This window comes from Rana temporaria, chromosome 3 (assembly GCF_905171775.1).
Source record: "Rana temporaria chromosome 3, aRanTem1.1, whole genome shotgun sequence".
NCBI lineage: Eukaryota > Metazoa > Chordata > Amphibia > Anura > Ranidae > Rana > Rana temporaria.
This window is the reverse complement of record NC_053491.1, coordinates 317,932,752-317,952,162: the sequence shown is the minus strand read 5'-3', so window position 1 is coordinate 317,952,162 and position 19,411 is coordinate 317,932,752. Positions and strand designations below refer to the sequence as shown.

General features: G+C 43.0%; 1 protein-coding gene across 4 annotated transcripts in view; it reads left to right on the top strand.

Moving 5' to 3' along the window:
* Window positions 1–19,411, top strand: part of ARAP3 (ArfGAP with RhoGAP domain, ankyrin repeat and PH domain 3) — a 259,199-nt gene that overhangs the window by 189,663 nt on the left and 50,125 nt on the right. For all 4 annotated transcript variants that reach the window (XM_040344956.1, XM_040344957.1, XM_040344954.1 and 1 more), the window contains exons 19-22: window positions 1,995–2,058; window positions 5,112–5,275; window positions 11,190–11,402; window positions 16,421–16,526. In XM_040344956.1, the coding sequence (XP_040200890.1) occupies window positions 1,995–2,058; window positions 5,112–5,275; window positions 11,190–11,402; window positions 16,421–16,526 (547 nt within the window). The remainder of the gene's footprint in view (window positions 1–1,994; window positions 2,059–5,111; window positions 5,276–11,189; window positions 11,403–16,420; window positions 16,527–19,411) is intronic.

The following is a 19,411-nucleotide window of genomic DNA, read 5'->3' as shown; positions in this document are numbered from 1 at the left end:
GATTCAGTTTCCTGTTCCCGGCCGGACTGACAGGAAGTGCACACTGAGCGCTCACTTCCTTTCAGTCCAGCTGGGAAGACAGGAAACTGAATCTCCTGTACCACCCACGGTACCTGGCACTATCTGATAGGGGACTGGGGAAGAGGCAGGGGGAAGAGGAGCTCAGCCACGCTACAGCGGCAGCCTACAGGGAAGAACGGGAGGTAAGAATAGAAAAGAAAATTAGTGTAGCGTTAACGTAGGCATTGCATGCAGGGGGGGTGCTTGGGGGCCCCCATTTTGATTGGGGCCGCCAAATTCCTTCAAACGGCCCTGAGGACACGGACCTGTCATCCACCTGCTCAGTGGGGATCAGCGGAGAGATCCCCCCTGCCTTAAAGCTTTTACTATTCTTAGCAGCCTACCAGCCTTCTAGTGTAATCAGCCAATGTGGGTCTAAGCTGTTAGAAACTAACTGAAACGCTAGAGACTTTGTTGTGATCTTTGAGTATGAATTTTCCAAAATACCAGCAGCTACAAAGGTCAGGGATGGTTCTTTTACAGCTTGTTAAAATATGTAAACTTCTTCTCCATAGTCTGGGGACAGGTGTACTTTAGGCTATGTGAACATGAATTTCTGTGCCCTAGTAAAAAAAAGATTATTTTTTTAAAGAAATGAGGATGTTGTTTCTTGCACACACTTAAGACCACCACCCTTTGTCCAATGCTTACCTAAACACATAGTAACCAATTAAATATCATCTTTCATAATTTTGGCTCACATCAGATGTCTGACTGGTTGCTGTAACAATTGTTTATCATCATTTTATCTTCACTGTGTTATCAAGCCAAATGCTTTCCTTAAGGCCGGATGTGGCCGAATGTGACCCTCTCTATGTAGCTGGTTCACATATCTCCGATGTGGCTCCGATGCGAATTTGCACAGGAGCCATGTGCGTCTTTTAGTCCGTTTCAGGTCAGAATTTATCCCAAAATATGGCTGGGTTGACAGTGGATGCCGATGCAGCTCACTGCAGGGGTCCTGGTTCACAGTTTCAGGTCCGATTTCAGCACAAATTTTAGGTTGAGTTTGAACCTGAAACGGAGCAAAAGACACACAGGGCTCCTGTGCAAATTAGCACCGGAGCCACAACGGAGATATATGAACCGGATTTATAGAGAGCTGGTCACATTATCCTGCTATTGCAAATTGGAATGTGGGGATCCCGCATCCAATTCGCAATAGCGTGAACACAGCCTTAGGCCCCATACACACGAGAGGATTTATCCGTTAATACGTTCCAGCGGAACGTTTTCGCAGATAAATCCTCTCGAGGATTTCAGCGGATTTCTCTGTGATGGAGTGTACTCACCATCGCATTGAAATCCGCGCCGAAATCCTCTGGCGATGACGTGTCGCGCCGTCGCCGCGATTATGACGCGGCAACGTGTGCGACGCTGTCATATAAGGAATTCCACGCATGCGTCGAATCTTTACGACGCATGCGGGGGATCCCTTCGGACGGATGGATCCGGTGAGTCTATACAGACCAGCGGATCCATCCGTTGGGATGGATTCCAGCAGATAGATTTGTTTGGCATGTCAGCAAATATTCGATCTGCTGGAATCCATCCCAGGGGAGAAATATCCGCGGAAACAGATCCGCTGGCGTGTACACACCATAGGATCTATCCGCTGAAACCCATTCGCTGGGATTTTTCAGCGGATGGATTCTATCGTGTGTATGGGGCCTAAAACTAATATCCAGGCTAACCAAATATTCTCTAAATACAAAAGCCATGTGCATTTTACTTTAATCCAGCATAATGCTTTGCCACAGCAATGATTTCATTGCTGCTTTTACAGTCTAATATCTGGGTTTGAAGATGAATTCATATCCTGCCTGACTACTGAGGAATATATTTAAATAAAAGTGTCTGTGCCTTCAGTTCATGTCAATTGTGTTAAATATTGAAAATGAGATTCTGTTCATTTTTCCTTTCTTGATGTTTAGCTGTATCACCAGCTGCAGAAAATTCTGAAAAGAAAGATATATTAATCCTTGTAGAAAAAGGAAGGTATGTTTAAGTTCTTTCTTTGTATGTAAATTTTTGTCACTCTTTTTACACGCCTTTATAAAAGGAGTCTAAAGATTTTACATGGTGCTCCCCTGCCACCTGGTGGTCATTCTTCAGAACAGCAGGAAAGAGTTAAACTACTGTAAAGCCTAGTGCTACCATTTATAATGTGCATTATCTCACAAAAGTTGTATTTCACTTTACCTAATTGTTATGTTTCAGAATCTCTTGTAACTATATTATATTACTATGTTACAGTTTACAGGGCAACTCCAGCAAAACACACACACACACACACACACACACACACACACACACATTATGTCTGTTTCATGTGGATAGTATTCAGGTAATTGCACTTGCTAGATTGTGAGAACATTTTTGTCAGACACTAATTGTAATTTTCTTCTTCTGGTCCTGTTCATGTCCACATAATAATGGGTCTGGCTGCACCCTCTGATCTGATTAGTTTGCTGCCACAACAGGGACTCAGGATAGGAGTCTTTTTTTTTAAATACTTCAATTATTTGTGGGGTCTTACTAATTATGTTGAGCATTTGACTTTCCTCCCTTTCTATCTTCCATCATGTTAACATACCAGTGGGATCAATAGGTGGAGTCATCCCCATTCTTCTGCATTTAGGCCCCTTTCACACGGACGGCTGTTTTGCCGCAGCTAAAAGCATGTTTATGTTTTGCTGGAATTCAAGACTCCAGGCACAGCGATTAGCTGCATTTGTACAGTGCTTTTAGCTGCGGTTGCGTTTAGCCGCGGCACGATATTGAACAGGGATCTGACTTGGATCCCTGCCAATACCAAGCACCGTGTTTGGTATGAATCTTGAGGGGGAACTCCATGCCAAATTTCAAATAGAAAACGGCATGGGTTCCCCCTACAGGAGCATACCAGGCCCTTGGGTCTGCTATGGATTTCATGGAGAACCCCCTACGCTGAAAAAACAGCGTGGGGTTCACCCCATAATCCATACCAGACCCATATCTGAGCAGCAGCCCGGCCAGTCAGGAAAGGGGTGGGGACGAGCGAGCGTCCCCCCCTCCTTAACCGTGCCAGGCCGCATGCCCTCATCATGGGGGGTAGGTGCTTTGGGGCAGGGGGGCGCGCTGTGGCCCCCCCACCCCAAAGCACCTGTCCCCATGTTGATGAGGACAGGGCTTCTTCTCGACAACCCTGGCCGTTGGTTTTGGGGGCTGCGGGAGGGGAGCTTATCGGAATCCGGGAGCCTCCTTTAATAAGGGGGCCCCTAGATGCCGGCTCCCCACCCTAGGTGAATGAATATGGGGTACATCGTACCCCTAGCCATTCACCTGGCGGAATAAAAAAAAAAAAACACACTACACAGGGTTTTTAAAGTAATTTTTTTTAGTCAGCTCTGGGCCCCCCCCCCCTCTCTTCTTTAGCACTTTTACGAGTCGGGGGCCTGCTTCTTCTATGTCTTCTGCGTGGGGGGGGGGCCCCGGTCTTCACCGCCGTCTGGTTCTCTTCTGCCGGGGGGGCGCTTTCTTCTTTAGCTCTTTTACAGCGTGTGCCCGGGCTTCTGTTGCCGGGTGCATGGAGCATGATGGGACTGTGACCTCATAAGAGGCCTATATAAATCGGTGTGAGCCACGCACACGGCATTACAGCGGGAGGAAGCGACGTGCCAACATCAACGAACAAGAAGAAGGCAGAAGGCGACACAAGCCCGGGCACCCCCCGGCAGAAGACGTCGAAGAAGCCCGGGAGGGGGGCCGCTATAAAAGAGCTAAAGAAGAAAGCGCCCCCCCGGCGGAAGAGAACCAGACCGGCACATCTGCCCCCCCCCCCCACCAAAGACGTCAAAGAAGACCGGGAGGGGGCCACTGTAAGAGAGCTAAAGAAGAAAGCGCCCCCCCCCCGGCGGAAGAGAACCAGATGGCTGTGAAGACCGGGACCCCCCCCCCCCCCCCTGCGCAGAAGACATCGAAGAAGCAGGCCCCCCCTCGTAAAAGAGCTAAAGAATAGAGGGGGGCCCCGGAGCTGACTAATAAATTACTTTAAAAACCCTGTGTAGTGGGGGTTCCGCCAGGTGAATGGCTAGGGGTACGATGTACCCCATACTCATTCACCTAGGGTGGGGGGCCGGCATCTGGGGGCCCCCTTATTAAAGGAGGCTCCCGGATTCCGATAAGCTCCCTCCCGCAGACCCCGAAACCAACGGCCAGGGTTGTCAGGAAGAGGCCCTGTCCTCATCAACATGGGGATAGGTGGTTTGGGGTGGGGGGGCCACAGCGCGCCCCAAAGCACCTACCCCCCATGTTGAACTTATCTTTTCCCATTTAAGTTACACTGCTCGCTCATCCCCACCCCTTTCCTGACCGGCCGGGCTGCTGCTCGGATACGGGTCTGGTATGGATTTTGGGGTGAACCCCATGTCGTTTTTTCTGCGTACGGGGGTTCTCCTTAAAATCCATAGCAGACCCAAGGGCCTGGTATGCTCCTGTAGGTGGAACCCATGCCGGTTTTTTATTTGAAATTTGGCGTGGAGTTCTCCCTCAAGATTCATACCAAACGCAGCTGACACAGTGCACTGCGGTTACCTGCGGTTATGTGCCTATAGCTGTGGAATTTCGCTGCTGGACGCATCCAGTTCTATTTTTTCTATCCGCACAAAACCGCAGGTAACCGTAGTGTGTGAATGATGTCATAGGAAAGCATTGTGTGCTTCTAGCTGCGGTAAAATCCGCAGCTAAAAGCACCATTCTATCCGTCCGTGTGAAAGGGGCCTTACACCTGAGCGTTTTGTTGCTTGAAGATGCTCAACAAGCAAAATCTTATTCATTTCAATGGCCCCTGTTTAAGCTCAGATGTGAACAGGGGCCATTAAAATAAATGGGAGTTTCCTTGTTGAGCTTCAAGCTACAAAACGCTGAGGTGTGAATGTGGCATTACGGTGACACGAGGAAGGACCAGTGATGATTTTTTGGCTTTGTAAGGTGTACATGAACCAAAGTATGTTTTCTGTGCACCTGGATTTTTAAAATAAACTTGACTTGACATTATTTCCACTCTTTAGGACCCTGTATCTGCAGGGTATCACACGAGCAGATTTTTTGGCATGGAGTTTGGATATCCAGGCAGCAGCATGTAGTAGCGGCAACATGTTACGTGACCAGCAACTTAGTAGGAATGACATTCCTATCATTGTAGACAGCTGCATTGCTTTCCTTACTCAATACGGTGGGTGTGATTTTTTATTTTTTTTGCCTGATATATTAAAGTGATATATTAGGCAAAATAAAATAAATTGGATTCTCTTTTTTTATGTCAACATATTTTGTTAAATATTCTATGGTATGTGGAAATGGTTTTATACCACATGTGTGTTTCCAAAATACTTACTTTTGATCTAAATGCCAATTAAATTCTTTCAATCTTAATTGGAGCATGCAGAATAAGGGCCAGATCCACAGCCAGCCGCCGTAACTTATCTTTTCCCATTTAAGTTACACTGCCGGAAAATTTCTACCTAAGTGCCCGATCCACAAAGCACTTACCTAGAAATTTTCGGGTGTGTAACTTAAATTCCGCCGGCGCAAGGCGTTCCTATTCAAATGGGGGCGAGTCCCATTTAAATTAGGCGCGCTCCCACGTCATTTTCCCGGCGTGCATAGCGCGAAATTACGTTACGCCGAGCTTCGTGAATCGCGCCGGGTCAAAAAAGTTGCGTCGGTAAAAAAAAAATACGGCGGGAAAAATAAAATAAAAAAAAAAAAACAGCGTCGCTGGTAAGAAGGGTCTACTTTTACAAGGTGTAAACAGTTTACACTTTGTAAAAGCAGCCCTAATTTTACACATGTAACTTAATACTTACGGAGAAAAAACGAAGCGTAAAAGCTTTGTGGATCTCCGTAAGTGCTAATTTGCATACCCGAAGCGGCATTTCGACGCGAAATGCCCCCAGTGGCGGATGCGGTACTGCATCCTAAGATCCAGCAGTGTAAGTCCCTTACACATGCCGGATCTTCTGTCTATCTCTTGGAAACTGATTCTGTGGATCAGTTCCAAAGATAGAAACAGGGATACGACGGCGGAACAGCAGATCCGCCTGCGTATCTCTTTTGAGGATCTGGCCCTAAGTACCTATACACTGACCATCAGTACGTAAATGATGTCTGGTCATATCACATACATTCAAAAGTACAGCATTGTAGAGGTACAGTCACAAAGAAAAACAACGTTTTAGCTTGATACAAGGACATACATGGTCAAATTAACTACAGAGACAAAAAAGGGGGGGGGGTCTTTAAATGTGGACTACAGAAGGGGAAAAGTTGAGGAGATAAGTATGGAGAGAAATGGTAGAAAGGAAAGAGAGAGGGGTAGATTAGGGTTAGTTCCTCCTCCTTGGCTCTGATTCTATCTGCATATCTGGTGTGGAATGAGGTTAAAGTGGTTGTAAGGCCCCGTACACACGACCAAGTTTCTCGGCAGAATTCAGCCAGAAACTCGATCGGAGCTGGATTCTGCCGAGAAACTCGGTCATGTGTACACTTTTCAGCGAGGAAGCCGACGAGGAACTCGTCGGGCCAAATAGAGAACATGTTCTCTATTTCCTCGTTGTTCAATGAGTAAAGTTGGCCCGCCGAGATCCTCGGTGGCTTCAACACTGAACTTGACGAGGAACTCGATGTGTTTGGCACGTCGAGTTCCTCGGACGTGTGTACGGGGCCTTAGATACATTTTTTTTCCCCTAAATAGCTTCCTTTACCTCAGTGCAGTCCTCCTTCACTTTCCTCATCCCTCGATTTTGCTTTTAAATGTCCTTATTTTTTCCGAGAAATCCTCACTTCCTGTTCTTCTGTCTGTAACCAGGGCCGGCGCTACCACTAGGCGAAGTAAGCAGCCGCTTGGAGCGCACTACCACCTAGGGCGCAAGCGCCAGCTGCGAGTGGGACAGATCAGCAGGGGGATCGGAGCACACTGAGAGCTCCAGAGAGAGAGAGAGATGAGCTGGGCGTATCACAGCCAGCTCTGACATCTATCCCCTCCCCTTGCTGCCCACACAGCCAGTTAGAGGAGAGGAGCTGCTTTTACTCCTCCCCTCCTCTCCTTGTGTCTGCCCCGCCCACTCTCCCCGTCATACAGGGGATGTGGGCGGGAATTTTTAAGCACAGCAAACAGAAGGGAAAGATGGAGGAGTGTGATATCCATCCAGTGAGTGAGTACACTGATGTAGGGGTGGCCTTCATTCCCCTCTCTCTCTCTCTCTCTCTCTCTCTCTCTCTCTCTCTCTCTCTCTCTCTCTCTCTCTTCACCTTTCTTTCTTTCTCTCTCCCTATTATCTGTCTATCTATCTGTCAGATTATCTATCTATCTATCTATCTATCTATCTATCTATCTATCTATCTATCTATCTATCTATCTATCAGATTATCTATCTATCTATCTATCTATCTATCTATCTATCTATCTATCTATCTATCTATCTATCTATCTATCTGATTATCTATCTATCTATCTATCTATCTGTCTATCTATCTATCTGATTATCTATCTATCTATCTATCTGATTATCTATCTATCTATCTATCTGTCTATCTATCTATCTGATTATCTATCTATCTATCTATCTGATTATCTATCTATCTATCTATCTATCTATCTATCTATCTATCTATCTGTCAGATTATCTATCTATCTATCTGATTATCTATCTATCTATCTATCTATCTGTCTATCTATCTATCTGATTATCTATCTATCTATCTATCTGATTATCTATCTATCTATCTATCTGTCTATCTATCTATCTGATTATCTATCTATCTATCTATCTGATTATCTATCTATCTATCTATCTATCTATCTATCTATCTATCTATCTATCTATCTATCTATCTATCTGTCAGATTATCTATCTATCTATCTTTCTTTCTTTCTTCTTTTTCTCTTTCTTTCTTTCTCCTCCCTTTCTTTCTTTCTTTCTTTCTTTCTTTCTTTCTTTCTTTCTTTCTTTCTTTCTTTCTTTCTTTCTTTCTTTCTTTCTTTCTATCTATCTATCTATCTGATTATCTATCTATCTATCTATCTATCTGATTATCTATCTATCTATATATCTATCTATCTATCTATCTATCTATCTATCTATCTATCTAATTATCTATCTATCTATCTATCTATCTATCTATCTATCAGATTATCTATCTATCTATCTATCTATCTATCTATCTATCTATCTATCTATCTATCTATCTGTCAGATTATCTATCTATCTATCTTTCTTTCTTTCTTTCTTTTTCTCTTTCTTTCTTTCTTTCTCCTCCCTTTCTTTCTTTCTTTCTTTCTTTCTCCTCCCTTTCTTTCTTTTCTTTTCTTTCTTTCTCCTCCATTTTTTTCTTTCTTTCTTTCTTTCTTTCTTTCTTTCTTTCTTTCTTTCTTTCTTTCTTTCTTTCTCTTTCTTTCTTTCTTTCTCCTCCCTTTCTTTCTTTCTTTTCTTTCTTTCTCCTCCCTTTCTTTCTTATTTTCTTTCTTTCTCTTTCTTTCTTTCTTTCTCCTCCCTTTCTTTCTTTTCTTTCTTTCTCCTCCCTTTCTTTCTTTTCTTTCTTTCTTTCTTTCTCCTCCCTTTCTTTCTTTCTTTCTTTTCTCTTTCTTTCTTTCTTTTCTCTTTCTTTCTTTCTGTCTTTCTCCTCCCTTTCTTTCTTTCTCCTCCCTTTCTTTCTTTCTTTCTTTCTTTCTTTCTTTCTTTCTTTCTTTCTATCTATCTATCTATCTATCTATCTGTCAGATTATCTATCTATCTATCTATCTATCTATCTATCTATCTATCTATCTATCTATCTATCTATCTATCTATCTCTCTTTCTTTCTCTTTCTCCTTTTTCTTTCTTTCTTTCTTTCTCCTCCCTTTCTTTCTCCTCCCTTTCTTTCTCCTCCCTTTCTTTCTTTCTTTCTTTCTTTCTTTCTTTCTTTCTTTCTTTCTTTTCTCTTTCGTTCTTTCCTCTTTCTTTCTTTCTTTCTTTCTATCTATCTATCTATCTATCTATCTATCTATCTATCTATCTATCAATCTGATAGATAGATAGATAGATAGATAATCTGATAGATAGATAGATAATCTGATAATCTATCAGATTATCTATCTATCTATCAATCTGATAGATAGATAGATAGATAGATAGATAGATAGATAGATAGATAATCTGATAGATTATCAGATTATCTATCTATCTATCTATCTATCAGATTATCTATCTATCTATCTATCTATCTATCTATCTATCTATCTATCTATCTATCTATCTATCTATCAGATTATCTATCTGTCTATCTATCAGATTATCTATCTATCTATCTATCTATCTATCTATCTATCTATCTATCTATCTATCTATCTATCTATATTTCTTTCTTTCTCTTTCTCCTTTTTCTTTCTTTCTTTCTTTCTCCTCCCTTTCTTTCTTTCTTTCTTTCTTTCTTTCTTTCTTTCTTTCTTTCTTTCTTTCTTTCTTTCTTTCTTGTGTATGTGTCAGGTAAGGGGGGTCAGTGTGTCAGGTGAGGGGGGGGTAAGTGTGTCAGGTGAGGGGGGGTCATTGTGTCAGGTGAGGGGGGTCAGTGTATGTGTCAGATAAGGGGGGTGTCAGATAGGTCACATGTGTTGCAAGGGCAGAGTGAAGTGATGTCAGGGACGCAGCGGGGAGGGGGGGGGGCGCAAAATTAGGATTCGCCTAGGGTGTCAAAGATCCTTGCACCGGCCCTGTCTGTAACTACACACAGTAATGCAAGGCTTTCTGCTGGTGTGGAGTGTCGTGCTCGCCCCCTCCCTTGGATTACAGGAGAGTCAGGACGTCCACACACACAGCTCCTTTCTCTATCTGCAACTTAGAGACCGTCCTGACTCGCCTGTATTCCAGGGGAGGGGTTGAGCACGACACTCCACACCAGGGAGAAAGCTTTGCATTACTGTGTGTAGTTACAGACAGAAGAACAGGAAGTGAGGATTTCTCAGAAGAAATAAGGACATTTAAAAGCAAAATGGAAGGATGAGGTAAGTGAAAGAGGAATGCACTAAGGTAAAGGAGGCTTTTTAGGAAAAAAAATTGTACCTTTACAACCCCTTTAATCGATTTACCAAAGGTGGTGGAATTTGGAAGTTGTAGGTCTCAACTAAGTTAAAATAGAACTATGGGCATAACTTTTTTTTTCTTCATTTTGGATAGATCAAGGGAGGGTTATAACCCCCTGCCTGAATTTTTTTTCTTCCATCTGTGTGCCATTGGGGAGATTTCTCTTCACTTCCTGTCTCATAGCCAAACTGGAAGTGAGAGGAAATCCCTGCAAATTAAGGGAATTACTTGGGGACCCCCAGGTCACCGGAAACTAGTGTCCCTATTGGAATATTTCCCCTCTATTACTTTTCTGGCAGAACCCAAAACTTGTGATTTTCATTTACTTTCACTTTCAATGATAATGGTAAACAGAACAAATAGAGAGGGGGAATTGCACAGACAGCAATAAAAACTGGCAATCGTTCTAATCCCTCTCCAATCTATCCAGAGCTAAAAAAAGTTTTACTTTTAGTTATAGTTTAAGGAGAGAATTGCTTCTTTAAACCTCTAAGGTCTTTAAACCTTTAATGTCTTTAAACATCTAAGATTTTTTATAGATTATCCAGTTTGACTAGATTATGTGCAACTTGTATAATATACTTGTCTATCACTTTAATAAGTTCCGTATGCATCCTATCATTAATTAATTCTAGCCATGGACTGTTTAGTCAGAGATTTCTTATGCTCATGGCCCATAAGAAGCAGTCAGATAATACCATTTATAAATAAATCCTGCAGATGACTGATACATTAGTCTTCCTAGACTATCACATTCACTTTCATGATGCTAATTCTCAGTGTGTTCTTATCTTCAGCTCTGCCATTGTTCCACATTATATAAAACACAGTTATTATATGAATGGAAATATTGGGGGGCACAGTAGAGGCACCAATGTATTGCACAAGCATGAATTAAGTGCATATCATACCATTTGCCCACCTCACCATAATCTGACTTGTTTTCCTGATTCGGGAACATATTATACATCTGTCAGGTATCTATGGATAATACAGTATGTAGTACTCATAGTGCTATCATTGTGCAGGTCTTCGTCACGAGGGAATATATCGGAAAAATGGAGCCAAATCTCGTATTAAACTGCTGATGGACGAGTTCCGAAAAGATGCCCGGAATGTCAAACTTCGCATCAGCGACAACTTTGTTGAAGATGTCACGGATGTGTTGAAGAGGTTTTTGAGGGAGCTGGATGATCCCATTTTCACAACAGAACTCCATCCACAATGGAGAGAAGCTGCAGGTAAAAATAAACGGGAGCAATCTGCCCATGTCATCTCAAAGATAAAGCAGACATTATTTGTGTATAGCAGGGATCCTCAAACTACGGCTCGCCAGCTGTTGCGGAACTACACACCCCATGAGGCATTGTAAAACTCCGACATTCACAGACATGACTAAGCATGATGGGAATTGTAGTTCCTGAACAACTGGAGGGCCAAAGTTTGAAGACCCCTGGCGTATAGTATACCCCCTGAAATATAATTTCCCACTCGTGATTGGCTCTTTGATTTTTCCAGAAGTTCGCACAGTGCTGGAAGTAAAATCACAGCCATTCTGAGCTCTGTTCTTGATGAGATTATAACTAGTGGATCTGCACAGCTTGAGGGATACAGACATACAGGTTTTCTGTACTTACAACACTCAGAGGCCTCGTACACACGGGCAAGAATCACGTCAGGAAAAAAACATTGTTTTCCCTGACGAGATTCTTGGCAAGAATCTCTTGCCGCGGAGTGTACACACTGACCTTTTCAAAAGAACCGCGGTTCTCTTGAAAGGCAAGAACGCGGTGACGTCATTGCGTACGACAAGCATGCGCTTGTCACATTCAATGCCGTTGCCGCCATCTTGCTTCACCCTACCTATGCCGCGGAAGCTACTGCGCATGCGTCAAAGTCATTTCGAACATGCGTGGGTTTATACACACTCTCGGGTTTCTCGTCAGGAAACAGGCCGACAAGAATCTCGACGAGAAAAAAGAGCACAGGTTCTCTTTTTTTCTCGTCGAGATTCTGGCCAGATTTCCTGATGAGAAACATGAAGGCCTCGTACACGCGAACGGTTTTCTCTGCAAGAAGCCGTTTTCTTGCTGGTTTTTGCGGAGAAAACCGGTCGTGTGTACGAGGCCAGAGAGATGCTGGAGGAAGTTTAAGGAAGCTAGTCACATGTATGATCAGAAAAATAGAAATCTGCAGTATTTAACTGTTTCCTCTGCATACAGGTGAAACTCTAAAAATTAGAATATCGTGCAAAAGTTCATTTATTTCACTAATGCAACTTAAAAGGTGAAACTAATATATGAGAAAGATTTATTACATGCAAAACAAGATAGTTCAAGCCGATAGATAGATAGATAGATAGATAGATAGATAGATAGATAGATAGATAGATAGATAGATAGATAGATAGATAGATAGATAAGACTTATCCTTCACCTCCCTCAAAATCTAGATATGAGCTTTAAATTGGAGAGCTGGAAGAAGTGCCAATGTACTACAGTACCAGTGTGGTGATAGAAGACGGGATTTCATTCATTAATCTGTGTGAATGAATGACATGGCTGTGCGGTTCTGCATCCGTGCTGATTTCAAAAGTTACAGCAGATGCAGAGAAGTATAATCCCTGCTTGCTGCCATGGGGAGGGGGAAGCACAGGTGCGGGATCCAGCCAGCCCCCATTCCAGCAGCCTGTTAAAATGTATGACAGGCTGAAATAAATGTCAGCTGGATGCCGTACCGAGTGATACTCGTATTTAGGGCCTTATGCGTTCAGAAACGTATAGCCCAAGTGCAGAATTCCTTGACTGCTGGGCTGGAACATTGCAGCTGTGCCTTTTGGGCTCCCAAAAATGCCAGGATTTGATGCTGGCGGGCAGTTCATGTGTATGAGGCCTTTTTTTTGGCTGGTGTTCTTTAAATCTTTTATGTTAAGCAAGTGTACTGTTCCATGTGTGACACTCGGAGTCTTGTTACAGCAGCAGCACATTCATCTTTGTTGTTTTGTTTGCCGTTTACCATAAAAGTAAAATACTGTTCATTAAACCATGAAATTAAAAATCAAGAAAAGTAACAGGGAGGCGAAAGTACGGTACTTGCTTTATCTGCATGTTTATTAATTCTTCTTGCTGTAAACAGATTACGATTCTGTTTTTTTTTTTTCTTTTTTTACAGTCAGCTTGTATATATCTCATTACTCATATATCTCAGGGATATGGGGTATATATTTCAAGAGAAATTCACTTAGTGAAATACATAGCTAAAGTCACCCAGGTACTAAGGTATGATGGGATTTGACCAGCATTTTCTGGCAGGTTTTGTCTAATGTATTATATAATATTTTCTAGGTGTATCTTGTTAGTTTGAATCTTGCAAGGGTGAATCTTGATAGTACAACAACAGCTATTTTTCACCTATGAATGAATTTTCGTGGGAATTTTTTGCACTAAACTTGTTAAATTACAAGAATGTCTTTGTGTTCATTTATTGATATGATTATCATGGTGTAGAAACTGTGTTTAAACAGAAGTTCAGTAATAGCAGTGTTAATCATTGTTCATGTGTCCTATCCTCCCTGAATCAATTAGCCCAGCACACCAGGCATGCAGGCTGGTATCCTTATAGCAACGAAATGGTGCAGCTCACCTGAAATGCTTATACCAGTCTGCATGCCCTTCAACGTGGGGGGAGGGGGACATCTTGAGTGGATTTCCCTAAAAAATGGAGATTGCCCCAAACCAATCTAGCACAATGTTGGTAGACATCGGCTCTTTGACACCACAGTCCCCAGGGGATAATGCTGGCAATTAGAAGGAGGAGCTGGGCTCATGTTGCACCTAACAAGTAGGTAGTGTTATGATTGTAAAAGTTCCTCAGACTTCTAACCAGCCCATCAATGCCTGTGTATAAGAGAAAATTGTTAATAAACACACACCAAATGTTTTATTCTTTTTTAACTAATATTTTCCTTTTCAGGTTGTCAAAAGATGTCCTGTGCCGTGTGCTCCAGTGATGGCAGGACAGAGTTAGGGAGAGCACAGATCCCCCATTATCTTGATTGTTCAGACTGTGTTTGAACGCGAATTTCCCACCCCTGGCATGGTTTTAACTACCCAAGGGACTCTAGGGAACAGGTTTATCACTGCCCATGTTTGGTTTAGCTGGTGTGTGTTTATTTACATTTTTGTCTTTCCCACACACACCTGATTATGGGTCCCCTAAAACCAGTTCACTAGTGATAGAGCAACCACCTATTTGCCCCCAAGAGGGGGACGGTTGAGCGTGTGGAATATGGCCCCCCATTTTGCCAGTACCCTTTTCTTAGCACCAAGGGTGCTGAAGAGCCTGGTGCTTGTCATAATTTCCATGCTTTTCTTTGGGGGTCCCACACTACTAGTTCATGGCCCTGCTTTTTGGCTTTCCTTATGCGCCTTGAGTATTCTCTGCGGTGCTGGCTACAGTATTAGCAGTTCTTGGCTTTTGTGACAACCCCATTGTGAGATACTTAAACAACCTCCTGTTGAGGGAATAGTCAGTGTGAGCTCTGTCAGGCAACATGCGTATGAGGCCCCGTACACACGACAGAGGAACTCGACGTGCTTGGCACGTCGAGTTCCTCGTCGAGTTTTGGGATGAAGCCGCCGAGGAGCTCGGCGGGCCGGCTTCTCCCATAGAAGAACGAGGACAACGAGAAAATAGAGAACATGTTCTCTATTTTCTCGTCGAGTTCCTCGGCGGCTCCATCGAGCCAAAAATGTACACACGACAGAGATTCTCGGCAGAATCCGGGTTTTGACCGAGTTTCTCGGCGAATTCTGCCGAGAAACTCTGTCGTGTGTACGAGGCCTCACTGTCCAGATATTACAGCGTGTCAACTGAATCCCGAACCTTCAGAAACAGACTCATTGTTTAGAGCAGTCTTTCTCAACCAGGGTTATTTGAAACCCTAGAGTTTCTCCAGGGGTTGATAGGGGTCCCTTGAGCAATGAACAGTATCTGTCTCTGAGATAAGTAACCATTAACAATGATTTTTTTAGCTTGTTAACAGGGAAATTATGAACACTGACCACTGACCATGTATGGGCAGCTTGTCGGATCTCTCTACATGCTATTACTGCCAGCGGCAATGGCCCCTAGCAGTAATTATTGTGTTCTGCTGGCCGGGAAGGCTCCCCACGCACCCCCCGATCCCGTTGGCAGAGTACAAAAGCGTTGTGGGGGGCATTCCCCCATTATGGGGCAATCAAGCAGTTTTCTTAAGGAAAGAAAATCAATTCCTCTATGGCTTGCCTAAGAAGCGTTCTTAGTGATAATCACAGTAATACACTGTTTACTGCTCCTCTATGGTAAAAGGGTTAGTCTTCCCTTAGAGTATCTAGGTCTAGTCCTGGACACAGTTGAGGCCACAGGATAAACAGTTCTGGAGTCTAATTGGTATCCTCGATCGTGTGTGGGCTCCAGAGTATATTTCATGACATGAAAAATGGGCATAAAAAATTTAGAACATGCTCTATTTTTTCGTGTCGTTTTTCATGTTGTTGTTTTTCACGTCGTAAAAAATGGTCGTGTGTAGGCTTTAACGACGTGAAAAAACGCGCATGCTCAGAAGCAAGTTATGAGACCGAAGCGCTCGTTCTGGTAAAACTAGCGTTTGTAATGGAGATAGCACATTTGTCACACTGTAACAGACTGAAAGCCTCTCACCGAACTTTTACTAACTCGAAATTAGCAAAAGCAACCCCAAGGGTGGCACCATCAGAATGGCACTTCCCCTTTATAGTGCCGTCGTACGTGTTGTACGTCACCGTGCTTTGCTTGAGCTTTTTTTTTTCACGATCGTGTGTAGGCAAGGCAGGCTTAACAAGAATCGGGTTGAAAAAAAACATTGTTTTTTCTAGACCATTAGAAATGGTCGTGTGTACACGGCATCAGGTTTGTACAGGTCCCATGTAGCTCTCCCTGTCCATCCCACTGTGACTTTGAGGGCTCAAAATCAGTTTTTCTCTGTATTTCAGAAACTCTCGTTAAAACCCATTAGACATTTCTCTCTCCTCTTACCCACAAGGTCAAGTTTCTTGTAGCCATCAGTTCTGCAAAATCAGAGTCTGAACTGTTGGCCTTATCCTGCAAGAAACCATTTCTAGTTTTTTATAAGGGCAAAGTGATGATGAGGCCCAGGACTTAACGAGTATTTTCATTTATGTGTCTGCTTACATTTTATCTTCCTGTTTAAATGGCAAACATCTATTTTATTTTATTTAAGAACATCAAGAAAAGTCCAAGAGGCTAGAAAATTACATGGAGCTGATTAACCACCTTCCTAAAGTAAACCGAGCTACGCTGGCCGCACTGATTGGTCACCTCTACCGGTAATGCCTCTACATTTGTCATAACTGTTAATATATTCATAATGTTGTATTCGTTTACAGAAATATTTATAACCAATGAATTCTGTTGTGGTTTTCCAATGTTTCGAATTTAGGAAACAAGCTGATGGAATCGGGGTTTGTAAAAAGTAGTGACTTGACATGACTGATAGAAATAAACAAACTGGTTTGTGCAAGTCAGAATTCATTAAGCATTACTCCAAATATATGTTTGCATAAACTGGCCAGTCCATGCACAGTCTATACAACTTGTTCTGTTAATTGATAAATTGTCCGTAAAGATAAACTGTTATAAAGAAACAAAGTTCTTATTTATTTGGATAGTGACATCACAGGGGTGGGGATTCTTATATTGGTGATCTGAAATCACCATTAAGAGTCAGTCCGCTCCAATGGAACTTGCCATTTCTGCAGGAGTGGGGAGATGTCTGCTGCACACTTTGCTTAGTTACCAGAGTAAAAACTAGTGAAAGGTCAAATACTGTGGCCCGGATTCAGAGAGCAGTTACGACGGCGTATCTCCGGATATGCCGTCGTAACTCTGAGTTGCAGGGTCGTATCTATACGCATAGATTTCCCTAAGATCCGACCAGCGTAAGTGTCTTACACCATCGTATCTTAGGCTGCATATTTACGCTGGCCGCTAGGTGGCGCTATTGTAGATTTACGCAAGAAATATGCAAATTAGGGAGATACGCCGATTCAGAAACATACGTCCACCCGGCGCATTTTTTTTACGTCGTTTACGTTAGGCTTTTTCTGGCGGAAAGTTACCCCTGCTATTTGAGGGGTATCTTATGTTAAGTATGGACGTCGTTCCCGCGTCGAATTTTGAAAATTTTACGTCGTTTGCGTAAGTCGTTCGTGAATAGGGCTGTACGTAAGTTATGTTTACGTCTAAAGCATTGACGATTTGCGGCGTAATTTTGAGCATGCGTACTGGGATTCTTTCACGAACGGCGCATGCGCCGTTCGTAAAAAACGTCAAATACGCGGGGTCACCATTAATTTGAATAAAACACGCCCACATCATCCACATTTGAATTAGGCGGGCTTACACCGGACCACATACATTACGCCGCCGTAACTTAGGGCGCAAGTTCTTTCTGAATACGGAACTTGATTGTATATTTTTATATTTTATATGGTAGGCTAGTTGTATGATTTCTATGGTTTTGGTTCAGTTGTTTTTGCAATCTAATGCTTAGTTGTCATAAAATTGCCCATGGCGGTATTCTCACAAAAGCCGTTTTCTTCAGCATGGAGAAGCACGGTGACCGCAGTTATTATTGTGCATGTTTCTACTTTAGTGTACATTCTTTTATATGAGTTAGCATTAAGGCCATTTTAATAGAATTATGGGCCCCTGGGCAAAGTAAAAGCCCTACCAGCAATTTATGCACCTACTCTCAAGAATTAAAGTATAAATATTTACATAGTAGGTAAGTTCAACCTGTGTAGGTGTACGTCTGTCAGTGTTGATAATCATTCCCCATATCCCTGTATGTTGTGTTCTTTATGCATACCAATATTCTGCCCGCTTTGGTAGCTCCAGCTTGACATTGCATGCTATTGCTCAGTCTGTCTTCTACTAGGACCCCCAGATCTTTTTCCAACCTTGATTACCCCCAGAGGTTCTCCCCCTAGTGAATAGTTTGTGTTTATGTTTTTATCTCCAAGGTGCATTACTTTACATTTCTCCACATTAAACCTCATTTGCCATGTAGTTGACCACCCAATTATTTTATTCAGATCTTTCTGTAAAATGTTTATATCCTGATATGAAGTTATCGCCTTGCTTATCTTTGTGTTGACAGCAAAAACTAAGATTGAGCCTTTTTATACCGATCTCTATATCGTTTATGAATAAATTAAACAGAATTGGTCCCAAGACAGAGCCTTGAGGTACCTCACTTACCACTCCAGATAAAATTAAACATATTTTTATTAGTACTTTCAAGCAGGGAAAAGTACAGGGGGGTCAAAGGGGCACAGTATAGGGGGCCAGGAGAGCACAGTACAGGGGGTCAGCTTAGCCTGCTGGCAGCTGAACATGGGTCACAGAAGTGCAGAACGAACTGCACTCCCATGAACCCCAAGGAGGAATATAGCCAAAATACCTTTGGCTATACTTCTCTTAAAAAATATTCATCCATAATGGTCAGATAACTCTGCTGCAAGGGTACATTTTGGATGGTGTTCATTATTCCATGTTTCGATGTCCCTGGGTATTTTTTACAGGGTGGGTGTTACCACTTGGCGAACTAGCTAGCCGCCTAGAGCGCAGCCATGGCCTGTCACCTCCTTAACCCCGGTGGATGTCACCTCTGGTGCCGCCATACCTGTGTGGCCAGTCTGCACTAGTTTACTGGAGGTCCGGAGGAGGAGATGGAATGTCTGCTACGGGGGATCGTGCAGGGACGTAGGATCCTTCCTCTGGCTTCCCCAGCTGCAGAGCTGTTCAGCGGTTTAGGGCTATGTTGCCAAGAGATAATCCTGCCTCTCACTGGGTGGCAGGGGCGGTGCGGCCGGCCTCAGGGATGATTGTGTGGTCCTTCTGGGCAGAGAGTGGCATGGAGGTAAAATAAAATAAAAAATGGCTCTACAAATGCATTTTTTTTTTTTTTTATGCAGCCATTGGACTGTGAGACATTGGGTTGAAAACTGCTCTGCCAATCTCTCACAGTTAGGACATTGCTACATGAAAAACCAGATACCATCTTGATCTTTGTTAGCTTTTTTACTTCTATCTATAGACTTTTAGATAGAAGTGAAAAAGTGCTGTTAGCTGACAATGATGGTATCTGGTTTACTGTCTACCAGTCCTCTACCCTGCTGTCACCCAGTCCTCTGCCCTGCTGTCACCC